At 38.8% G+C, this 12,793-nt stretch overlaps 1 protein-coding gene and 1 pseudogene across 1 annotated transcript in view; one reads left to right on the plus strand and one right to left on the minus strand.

The window, feature by feature from the left end:
• Positions 1–12,793, minus strand: part of OCA2 (OCA2 melanosomal transmembrane protein) — a 471,457-nt gene that overhangs the window by 399,268 nt on the left and 59,396 nt on the right. Inside the window, exons 2-3 of the mRNA XM_007098939.3 lie at positions 10,155–10,253; positions 6,981–7,169 (exon numbers count right to left, since the gene is read on the minus strand). Coding sequence (XP_007099001.1) covers positions 6,981–7,169; positions 10,155–10,253 — 288 coding nt within the window. The remainder of the gene's footprint in view (positions 1–6,980; positions 7,170–10,154; positions 10,254–12,793) is intronic.
• Positions 1,407–2,029, plus strand: LOC102954365 (annotated as a pseudogene).

The following is a 12,793-nucleotide window of genomic DNA, read 5'->3' on the forward strand; positions in this document are numbered from 1 at the left end:
ATTCTTTCCATAACATGGTATGAAGGAAAACACTGCTGACCTGTAAATGCATGGCATCATAAAAAGCAGCTTGGTGAAAGTTACAGAGGAGGGCAAAGTTAATGTTGAGTATTTGCATAATTTTCTTGCTGGAGATGCTAAAATTCAAATTTGGAGGATCTTCACTAGCATTTTTAAAGGCTGAGTTTTCTGGACACAAGCTTTATCTGGGATATCAGGCTTGTATTTATCAATTATATTCCCCTAGGTTTTCTGGTAAGTAGGAATGTGGATTTGATCAAAAAACACACTGACTAAGACGTAACCAAACAATTCAAAAAAAAAATTGCAGTACTGTTACTGGTTGTACCAACAGAGTATTTTAAGAATTTATAATTTAACAATTATAATTTAACAATCATGCCATGCTGTTGGCCCCCTCTGAGGTCTCCTGACAGTGTCCTGACCCAGTCATCATTATTATATCTTTCTTACCTGTGGTTCTCAGGGCCTAGGTGAATCTGAGTCTCCCCAAGTCTTTAGAGTCCTTTGAGTTCCACCTCTGCTCATATCACATCCCCAGGCCCACTGAATCTCATCTTCTAATGACACTATCACTGCCCAGCCCTGAGGTGTGCTCTCCCACTGGCCAGCCCTCAAGAGCAGGCTCTGGGGTGTTTGTACTCTGTCCCTGTTTGTGGAAGGGCGCTGGTACATGGCCTGTGCTTGACACATGTTTGTAGAATGCAGAAAGTCATGTTGAAACATCTTTTTCAATACCTTTCTGATATTTTCAAAATGGTTAAGTCTTGTTTTGCATTCTCTTAGATTTAATTAATTTAATGAATAATCATTTCACACTTCCAAAATCTGATTCAACAACTCCTTTTTAAATGGAAATCAAAGCTGGAGATATCACAATCCCAGATTTCAAGATATACTACAAAGCTATAGTAATCAAAACAGTATGGTACTGGCACAAAAACAGATGAATTGAACAGAATGGAGATTCCAGAAATAAACCCACACTTACATGGTCAATTAATCTATGACAACTAAGCAAGAATATACAATAAGGATAAGACAGTCTTTTCAATAAATGGTTCTGGGAAAACTGGACAGCTACATGGAAAAGAATGAAACTGGACTACTCTCTGACATTGTATACAAAAATAAGCTCAAAATGGATTAAAGATCTAAATGTGAAACCTGAAACACTAAAACCCTAGGAGAGAATATAGGCAGTCATTTCTTTCACACTGGCAATAGCAACAGTTTTCTAGATGTGTCTCTTAAGGCAAGATGTGTCTCTTAAGGCAAGGAACAGAAACAAAAATAAACTACTGGGGATAGAGACAGAGCCAGGGCAAGTGAGAGCCAGATGGGCACTGGGTGACTCTGTGGCTTGCTGAGGAAAATAATTAAACATGGGCAAAGGAGATCCTAAGGAGCCGAGAGGCAAAATGTCATCACATGTATTCTTTGTGCAAACTTGCCGAGAGGAGCACAAGAAGAAGCACCCAGATGTTTCAGTCAACTTCTGAGAATTTTCTAAGAAGTGCTCAGAGAGGTGGAAGACCATGCCTGCTAAAGATAAAGGAAAGTTTGAAGACATGGCAAAGGTGGACAAGGCCCATTATGAAAAAGAAATGAAAACTTAATCCCCCCTAAAGGGGAAACAAAAAAGAAGTTCAAGGACCCAATGCACCCAAGAGGCCTCCTTCGGCCTTTTTCTTGTTTTGTTCTGAGTATCACCCAAAAATCAAAGGAGAACATCCTGGCCTATCCATTGGTGATGTTGCAAAGAAACTGGGAGACATGTGGAATTAACACCACTGCAGATGACAAGCAGCCTTATGAAAAGAAGGCTGCGAAGCTGAAGGAAAAATATGAAAAGGATATTGCTGCATACTGAGCTAAAGGAAAGCCTGATACAGCAAAAAAGGGAGTCATCGAGGCTGAAAAAAGCAAGAAAAAGAAGGAAGAGGAGGATGAGGAAGATGAGGAGGAGGAAGATGAAGATGAAGATGAAGAAGATGATGATGAATAAATTGGTTCTAGCACAGTTTTTTCTTTCTTGTCTATAAAGAATTTAATCCCCCTGTATACAACTCACTCCTTTTAAAGAAAAAAATTGAAATGTAAGGCTGTGTAGGATTTGTTTTTAATCTGTACAGTGTCTTTTTTTGTATAGTTAACACACTACCTAATGTGTCTTTAGATAGCCCTGTCCTGGTGGTATTTTCAATAGCCACTAACCTTGCCTGGTACAGTATGGGGGTTGTAAATTGGCATGGAAATTTAAAGCAGGTTCTTGTTTGTGCACAGCACAAATTAGTTATATACGGGGATGGTAGTTTTTTCATCTTCAGTTGTCTCTGATGCAGCTTAGTTGTTCTGTTAACTCAATACCACTCTGTAGTTGCAAAAAAAAAAAAGTTGCAGCTGTTTTGTTGACATTCTGAATGCTTCTAAATAAATACAATTTTTTTATTAGTATTGTTGTCCTTTTCATACATCTGAAATTTTTCTTCTTGAGGGGAAGTTAGTCTTTTGCTTTTGCCCATTTGGATCACATGGGTTATTACAGTGTTTATCTTTTCATATAGTTAGCTGATAAAAAGTTTTGTCTACACCCTGCATACTCATGATGAGGGTAATAAAGTTGAATTGAGATAGTTTTCATCCATAACTGAAACTCCAGTCTTGATCAGTTGATACAGATTTCACATAGCCCAGTCACATATATAAAGTGAAGAGTAATCAGTCTATTCACAGCATGGGATTAGTAGAATCAAACATTTTGAAAGCCTGTCCTTGAAGGACTAAGAGAAAAGTATGTTCTAATCTTTACATGAGGACTCTACATTCTTTAACACCCATTACCATGTAATGGAAGTTATATTTGCAGTTCCCACATTAAAGAAGACCTGAGAATGTATCCCCAAAAGTGTGAGCTTAAAATACAAGACTACCATATTAAATTTTTTGTTGACATTAGTCCCATAAAAGGCTCTGGAAAAAAAAGTGCTGGCTGTAAATGTCTTCTCCTATTTATCTAAATATGGATTTCTTAGGAAACTTGACTCTCCATTAAAGGTATTTTTAATTAATTGGACCACCTTCTAAAATGTATACCACACTTAAAATCTGGTATATTTTCCTATATTGTAGTTTGCTCCTTTATATAAATCAAATAGGCCTGAGGGAAGAAGACATTTAAAACTTTGTATTTCAGTAGGAGCTATTGGATTTGAATTTGATTTTTCTTTACGAAACCCAAACTCATTCATTAGAGTCATGTTTATCTACTTAGCAGTTTAGGGAACAATTTGGCAATTTTGTGGTTTTTGAGATTATAGTTCTCTTAAAGTGCCAGTGTTTTAAAATAGCATTCTTACTACGTGGCAATGAGAAAGAATGAAATATGGCCTTTTGTAGCAACGTGGATGGAACTGAAGAGTGTGATGCTAAGTGAAATAAGCCATACAGAGAAAGACAGATACCATATGGTTTCACTCTTATGTGGATCCTGAGAAACTTAACAGAAACCCATGGGGGAGGGGAAGGAAAAAAAAAAGAGGTTAGAGTGGGAGAGAGCCAAAGCATAAGAGACTGTTAAAAACTGAGAACAAACTTAGGGTTGATGGGGGGTGGGAGGGAGGGGAGGGTGTGTGATGGGTATTGAGGAGGGCACATTTTGGGATGAGCACTGGGTGTTGTATGGAAACCAATTTGACAATAAATTTCATATATTAAAAAAAATAATAAAAAAAATAAATAAAATAAAATAAAATAAAATATAACCAGTTCAACATAAAAAAAAATAAAATAAAATAGCATTCTTGTAATTGTACACACTTTTGTGATGGAGTGATGTTTTGTTATATAATTTTGACTTGGATACTTTCCATTTGCATTAGTTTATGTAATTTCAGTAGGAATACTGAACATCTGAGTCCTGGATGATACTAATAAACTAATAATTGCAGAGGTTTTTAAAAAATCTAAAAAAATTAAAATTAAAAATGAACTACTGGGACTACATCAAACTAAAAAGCTTCTGCACAGTGAAGGAAACCACCAACAAAACAGAAAGCAACATACTGAAAGGGAAAAAACCTTAGCAAATGATATATCTGATAAGGGGTTAATATCCAAAATATAGGAAGAACTTATATAACTCAACACACACACGTGTGCACACGCGCACACACACACACACACACACACACACACACACACACACAAATCCAATTAAAAAATGGACAGAGGACCTAAATAGACATTTCTCCAAAGAAGACATACAGATGGCCAACATATTCATGAAAAGATTCTCAGTATCACTAAATCACTAATCATCAGGGAATTACAAATCAAAACCACTTTAAGATACCCAAGAAGATATCACTATATACCTGTCAGAATGGCAAAAATGAAAAAGACAAGAAATAAAAAGGTGTTGATAAGGATGTGGAGAAAAATGAACCCTCATGCACTATTGGTGGAAATGTAAATTAGTGCATCCATTGTGGAAAACAGTATGGAGATTCCTCAAAAAAATTAAAATAGAAATACCATATGATCCAATAATTCCACTGCTGGGTGTTTACCCAAAGAAAACAAAAACATTAATTCAAAAAGATATATGCACCCTTATGTTTATTGTAGCATTATTTACAATAGCCAAGCTATGGAAGCAGCCCAAGTGTCCTTCAATAAATGAAAGGATATAAAATATGTGGTGCATGTGTATGTGTATTTATATTTATATTTACATAGAATAGAATATTACTTAGCCATAAAAAAGGAAAAGATCTTGCCATCAGTGACAACATGGATGGACCTAGAAGATATTATGCTAAGTGAAATTAGTCAAAAAGAGAAAGACCAATACCATTTGATTTTACTCACATATGAAATCTAAAAAACAAAGCAAATGAATAAACAAAAAGCAGACTCAGACCTATAAATACAGATGGTTGCCAGAGAGGAGGGAGGTTGAGGGATGGGCAAAAGGGGTGAAGGGGAGGAGGAAATACAGTCTTCCAGTTATAGAATGAACAAAACACAGGAATAAAAAAAGTACAGCATAGTACTGAATATAGTCCGTGGTATTTTAAGAGTGTTGCATGGTGACAGATGGTAGCTACACTTATGTTGAGAGTAGGATGACATAGACAGTTGCTGAAACACTGTGCTGTATATCTAAAATTAATATATTATATGTCAACTATACTCAAATTTAAAAAATAGTAATAAATGGGAATCAAAATGATAGTTTTTTAAAGAAAGAGGCATTATTCTAAAAACATTTTTCTACATAACTGACATATACAGCAGAGCTGACAAACCAAAATATGTTTTCACAGTTTCTTTAATGATCATACATGGTACTTTTTAGACCTGTTAAAAAGAATAGCACTAAAATTTTTAGTTCAGTGGCAAGCTCAATGAAACTATTCTATGAATCCTAGAATATAGAGCAATTACAGAAAGTAAAGTTTAATTTTTCCATGGTACAGGACAGTTGAAGAACCTGGCATCCTCTGGAGCTATGAACCAACCAGTTGAGGAAGGATGTCAGGGCTTACTGTCCCGGTAGCCCATGGGACCAGATCCCTATTCACACACTTTCACACTATTCACATAATTTCATAGCGGATTCTATGACCAAATATTTATCATATCTATGCAGACAGCTGAGACCAGTCATCATGAAAAAAGCTATACATGGCTGGGGAGCATGCTGGGAAATGATATCTCCATAGTCAAGCACAAATGGGGAATGTGGGGTAACATCCTGCACACCCACCTCAGCTTACAAGTTGCATGACCCTGGGCAAAATCCTTAACTTCCATGAAGTCCCTTTCTTCATCTATCTCTCAAGATTGCTAGGAAGATCAATAGAATAATTGACAGTGGGCCTCTCTGGGAACAGTCAAGTGTACTTTGGGCATACAGATAGGTACACTTGTAATCAGCCCTTCAAATAGCTTCAGAAAAGACAGTTCCCCTAATGTAGACAAATAATAACACTAGTGTCTGATATCTACATAGTGTCTTCACACCTATCAGTGAGGTTTGCCACAGACCATCTTAGCAGAAGCCCACACAGGCTTCTGCTGTAGTGAGGGAGACTCAAGGTGAAAAGGAGACAGTTGCACAGAGGTATCTGACTCTGCTGGTCCCTCAGCTACCTCAGAACGTATCTGGAATGAGAACCTGATTACCAGGGTCCCCAAGCCTTATTCTGTCCCTGGAGATGCCACTTTCAAACATGTTGGTCTCAACATGAACTTTCCTTTAAATAAATGTACCTATGGAAGCCCAGAAAACAAAGCAGGGAGAGTAAAGGTGCTCTGGCAATGGTTGGCCAGCTTGCATAGTCCTCTACAATGCTCTCAGCCCTCCCACACATATGCATGCCTAAGACCTCCTACACATGCACAAGCACAGCCTTTCCACCACTACTACCACCAACCCCTTTCCTCACATGTGCGCAGTCTCAGGCTCCCAGCTCACGCCCAGCCCAACAACACAGTTTCCTGAAAGATGCACCCAACCTTTTTAATAACATGCTTTATCACTAACTTCAAGGGATCATATCAGCTTCTAAAACACCATGAGAACTGCTGAAGTGAACTGATTCCATCTGAAAACCTCAAGGTCATGAAGACCCCTGAATCACAAACAGGAAGGAGTGTAGGATGCTAGTCATTTAGGTTTGTAATTGGGCTGTCTTATAGCCTCACAGATCCATGTCAATTAGCAGTGTCACCTTACATATCTTCCAGGAACTGGAGAAAAGGTTAAAAATCTTCCAGGAAAAGTGCAGTCTGGCCAAATATGAAAACCCTTCCTCCTCATCTTCACTCTGTCACTTGGGAAGGATGTAGTGAGGGTGAGACACCCCCCCACCACAGTTCAGTCCCAGACAAATGAGATGCTCTATACAACCATCACCCTGTTCCAGTGCTAGCACTTAAAGTCTCCCTACCTCAGTTTCAAAAGACGGGACCTGATGTGAGCACTGTCCAGAAGCTCCCCTTTCTCTTGGGAGGCAGATCCAGAGGAACCAGCCAAGTCTTTGCTCAGCAGAGATCCTCCATCCCACTCAGCTGAGCTGTTCCCCCAAGATTCTTCAGCAGTGATAAACTCTGGATGGCAAATAGGCATGCCCCATGACCTGGAAAGCAAGACTTTGTAGTTATTTTTCACAGAAATAGTAGCATCTCCAAAACAAGATTTCATTTCAGTGGTGAGTGTGAAATGTGGAATCAATTCTAGTTTTTAAAAGGACCACAGACATTTTAGTGCTGTCAAACTAGTAGAAATATGTCTTTCTTGACATCATAGGACACTTATCTTAAGGAAAATCATTTGGGGTCACTCAAGTCTTCAAAATGAATTGTGGACTTTCAAGAAACATCAGTTTGTTCTGAATTTGGAACTTTACAATAAAGCTATTTCTGTCTCAGACCAGCTCCAGCTCATTTTGGTAATTGCTTTCTCTTTGATTATGTTGCAATTCTCAATACCTAGCTGTTATACTTGTCCTATTGCAGAGTGAGTGGTGTAAACCTTTGCTCTTCTGTATAGTTATCTTTCTATAATAGAACTATAGGGAAGATGATCTACCTGACTTTTCCACCCAGCCTGTACATGAGCATGAGCAGGAGTGGAGAACATTAGTGTTGGACTAGATGATCCCAAGGATGGAACCTATATCTAGAAGGATGATTCAAGAGGAATCACAAACTTTTCTCAAAATTACATGTAGACATATCCATTGACTTTTAGTTGAATCTTTGGGCTTCTGAACAACCTGCTCAGTACAGATGCACTTGAGTCTAGTGAGGTTGCATCAAAGCCCAGTGTTTTCATGTATTGCTTGGAATATTCATTGGATCACAATATTGACATAAAAGGCCATGAACTTAGAAACAAATGATGGCTCTCATGCCCAACTAGCTCTACAGGACATTGTGATTCTCCTGAATACCCATAATTGCCTTCAAACTGGTTCACAACAAGAAAAAAAGTACTCTTATTCATACTGAGAAGCCCAAAGATGCAAATTAGGCTGTGTGAAACCAATATGTAACAATAATAAATGATGCTGACAGTGCTACAAACTAATCAATACTGAAAATATACAGTTTGTGACCAGGAAATACTCATGTGTAAGGAATAATATCACAACCCCCCCACCCCCAGCTGGTGAACAAATACAACTGTAACCAAAATTGGAACTAAGGAAACTTCTTTTAGAAGCGGCAACAGGGCAGCTAACATCAGTATTTCTAGAACAATGCTGTGCAATAGAACTTTCTATGGTGGATAGGAGTGTTCTCTGCCCTATCCAGTATGGTAGTCACACATGTTCATTGGTCACTGAAAGTATGTAACTGAAGAACTGAATTTTTTATTTTATTTAATTTTAATTAATTTGACTTTGAATAACACCTTGATGAGTGGTAACTATGCTGGTCAGTGCAGATGCAGAGCATGCTCTGACCCTTGTACCATTAGCTGCACATACCTGCCTTCAAACCCCTGGAAAAAAAGGGAAACAAAACCTGACTCATGTTCTGCTCCTCTGAAGTGGTTTTGTGACACGAGGCACAGCTTGGCATCCCAGACCATGTTTCTGCACTCCATATGCCCAGTACAAATGCTGCACATTATGCTTTTCCAATGAAACATGGGCTATAAAATAACGTTAATGGTTTACCAAGTAATTCAAAGGAAAACATTAAGGGAATCAATGTATGAAGTGTTTGTTTTCAAAGTTATTTATTAGGAGAAATGGAGAAAAAATAAGTTATCTTCCTGGTTTCAGGGACTGTGCTGGACACTGGGATGTAAGATGAAGACACAGGCTGGTAGGCATAACCATGGAACATATGGGCATATTCTGAAGTATAGGCATAAATGTGGTGTTGAGAGCACAGAAGAGGCATTAACCCTTGAGGGAGTTGGTGGGGAGATGGGGGGGACCAATGTTTCATAAAAGAGGTGACATTTGAGCCCCTTTGAAGTTGAATGAGACTGCTCTGGAGAGCCAGAAGGGGAGGAGGATCCTCTAGTCAAAGGGCTCAGTGGGAACGTTTTAGAGAGACACAGCTTGTCATCAGGAACCTTCTGGAGGAAGCCATATTGTCTCTGAACTTGGAGGTGATAAATCTACATTCCTACACCCCATCTAAATGGGGTGAGTCTTTGGCAAGTGAGACCAGGAATCCACATGGTAAACAAGTACCCAAAAGAATTTTGATTTACTCTGTAAAATATGAAGCCCCACCCCCATGCAGACAGGCTGCAGATAAGGCTGGAGAGAGGGTGGGCAGCTCCTCAGAGTCTGGGAGGGAGATGAGTGCAGGTAAAACAGCAGCCTGCCTGCTGATGCAAATGCATGGGGTCAGAGGGCAGGAAAGGAAGGGCCCATGACAATGCCACTAAGTTTCTAATGTATAGGGAATCATGGGATACTGAGCAGGTGGTTTGGGCTTCCAAAAGTTGTCCACAAAAGGAAGAAGAGATGAGCTTGGATACCTAAGCCAGGGCCCTTCATTCTAGGGGACAGAGTAAGTTATCCTCCAGATCAGCTCTGCTCAGAGATTTCAGAACCATCATGGTTTGTCCCCAGTAGGACCTTCAAACTTGAAGGAAATAGAGTTTTCTCTTAAATCATACATTTTAACTTCACTGCTATTGACATTTGAGCCAGGTAATTCTTGTTGTGGGGAAGTGTTCTGTGTATTGCAGGATGTTTAGCAGCATCCCTGGCCTTTACCCTTAAACGTCAATAGTACCCCTTCCCCAGCTGTGACAACAAAAGACATATCTCTGGACAGTATCTTCTTCACCCCCAGTTGACAGCCCTGGCCTGGTAAGATGGCCCATGAGAGCTGTGTACATCATGAATGTGCACATGTATTATTTAATCATTACAGGGTTATGCTCATGGTTATTTGGAAATTCATAAGCCACACAATACAACTACTAGAATCATGAATATATACTACATTGAATTGACAAAGACCTGGCAGAGACCAACAACATGCCAGACAAAAATTCATACCTTAGGAAGAAATTTTCTAGCATAAGTGACAAGGGAAATGCTCAGAGATTTCTTAATTTTAGAAGAAGAGAGTGGGGGGAAACTCACCCTTTCTCTTGTGAGGAATTTCCCAGCAAAGGGGTATTTTCTGTAAAGCAGGGGTCTTTTGACCTGGAGTTGGAGAACTGAGGTAAAGAAGAGTGAGACCTGAAAGACATAGTGAAGGAAAAGGCATCACCAACACAAAGACAATGGTAATTGGGGGCTACCTCCAAGACCATGCCTGTGATTCAGTAATCATACAGAAGTTATACCTGAATTGTAAAAAGCAGGAGTTTTAGGAGAGACAATTAGAAACAACTCTTCTCCCCAGCATAAACCAGGTTAGAAATGCAAAGCAAAAACTCACATAGAAAACCAGATGCTGTGGGATTGATACTTTTAGGCATACTTTAGCATTAACAGTAGATTCCAGCCACCTTTGCCATCCCATACAGAGCTTTTCATGGAGAAAACCATTCAGAGTCTGATGGGCCTTTCTATACTTAGAAAATTCTACTTCCTAAGATCACACATTTTAAATATCTTAATGGCTTCCCATAAAATTCCAAGAAGCAGAAGTCAGGGCCCATGGGGTCAAAATGAAATGATAAAATGGCAGGGAGGGGTCTCTCAGGGTTATGCAAGCCACAAATGAAGCAAAGCAAAGGTTCACACTGTGTGAGACCCCCTTCCACTGTTCTGGCCTATACTAGAGGAAAAGCCACCATAAACTTATCCAAATAGGAGCTTTTGATATGGAAAGAATTGCACAGGTACAACAGAGCCCACAAGCTGCAGAAATAATTTTCATTCCTAACTGTTGATAATATGTCATTTTACACACTAGTGCATTTTCTTTCCTAAAGGAAACACAGAGCTGCTGTGGATGCCATGAAACACTCACCCAGGGAAATAATAGTACTTCAGATCATAAATGCAGAACAAAACCAAGAAAAATATTTCCACCCCCTTTCTCCCTCTCATTCAAGCATGCACTTGTGATACAGACAATAAGACTCAGTCTCTTGGATAAATAAGACCAAAGCCCCAAGCTGTGTCTAACAATACCCACCACTCCATGCCAAAGTCAGGAAAGGGGTCTGTCTTGGGCCACCAAGTGTTGTCTGAATGCCACCTCTGGGCACCCTGAGCACTTTTAATGGGAAACACAGATGACTGAGGACTCTGTCTGCAGGGGCTTTAACAGCCAAGGAGAAGAGCATGGCAGAGAACAAGGTATAGAATAGATGCCCCAACTAGCAGAGGAAACAAACAAGATAAAAGATTAATTCCATTTGAGGGATTTAATTAGTGCCCTTTAGCTATTCAAACTGGGTTACACTATTAGTTGGGCTTTTAAAATTTTCATGTCTCATAACTGTAAAAGAATAAGGGCCTCAGGTACATTTACAGAAATGCTTCAATGAGTCAACTAATATCCAGTGTTTTCTGTTACTCCCTGGGGTGGTTTGTTACATAGCACTTCTGGGAGAGGTGACCATTACAATGACCTCACTCACACTATTTAACCACTCTGAGCTTCCATTTTCTCAGATGTATAATGTGGATAAAAGAAAAAAAACTCACTAAATAAGTCACACTAAATTAGGACATATAAATGGAAAGCATGGGGCTTAGCTATTGATTCAATGATTTCTATTACACTTAGCCTTTTATGAATGGCTACCATGTCATTTCCATCTTGTTTTATCTGGTACCTTAAGTGGCACCCAGTTCAATGGAAGTGCTTAAATACTTAATAATGAATTACTTAAGTCCCATTAGTTGTGGCTTATTTGCATGAGATGCCTTTTTGACTCTGTGAAACAGTTTTCTAAAGCATTAAATCAGTAATGAGCTCAGAATCACCACCGACCCTCTGAAGAGCAGAGAATGCTCAAAAGGGTGAGGTGCTATTGCTCCTTGGAAAGTACTACCCACAGGCTCTCAGCACAGCTCACAGTAGAACCACAGTGTGCAATGCTGAGAATTCACTTTGTGGCCATGAAGGAAGAAAATCAATGTAGGGAAAAGTCAGAAATATATTTGTATTTTCTCTGGTTGGCACATCTGGCTGATTTCATTATTTAACATTTCTAGTGCACTTTGTGTACACATAGTATCTTATAATTGTAGTTAAACATACAGAGAGTAGTTTCTAGGCTTTTGATTATTGAGTTATGATTCTAAAAAGCCAAAAATAAAATGTTTCACTAGTAAATTTCCCATAAATATTTCAGTATATTTCAGAAATTTAAAACTTAATTTCACACTGTCGACACATTATTTTCCATTGTTCCAAGTAAATTTCTTTTTGCAAAGAGGGGAAGCACAGAGAGGCCTTCAGACCCTGTTATTGCAAAGGACCCCTGACCTGCTGTCCTGGAGGATAGAAAACTAACAAACTGCACATAAAAAAGATTCAGGATTTCCCAAGAAACACAAATTCCAGGGTCATTTTGGCTTAATTAAGGTAGAAAATATTGATGAAATATTGATGAAATATTCCTGACCTTTTCTCCTTCTGATAAAAGAAATCTCACTGACATTTTTATGACTTCACATATAAACCAGGGTGCTTTTAAAATTCACAAAATTCAACAGTATCCATTTTCCCTAGTGACTCAACAACTGTGGATATAAATTTGCAAAATTAATATATGCCTGTAAATTTAACTGGCCAATACTTATTTGAATAACTTAGA

The sequence above is a fragment of the Panthera tigris genome, chromosome B3 (assembly GCF_018350195.1).
Source record: "Panthera tigris isolate Pti1 chromosome B3, P.tigris_Pti1_mat1.1, whole genome shotgun sequence".
In the NCBI taxonomy this organism is placed as follows: domain Eukaryota; kingdom Metazoa; phylum Chordata; class Mammalia; order Carnivora; family Felidae; genus Panthera; species Panthera tigris.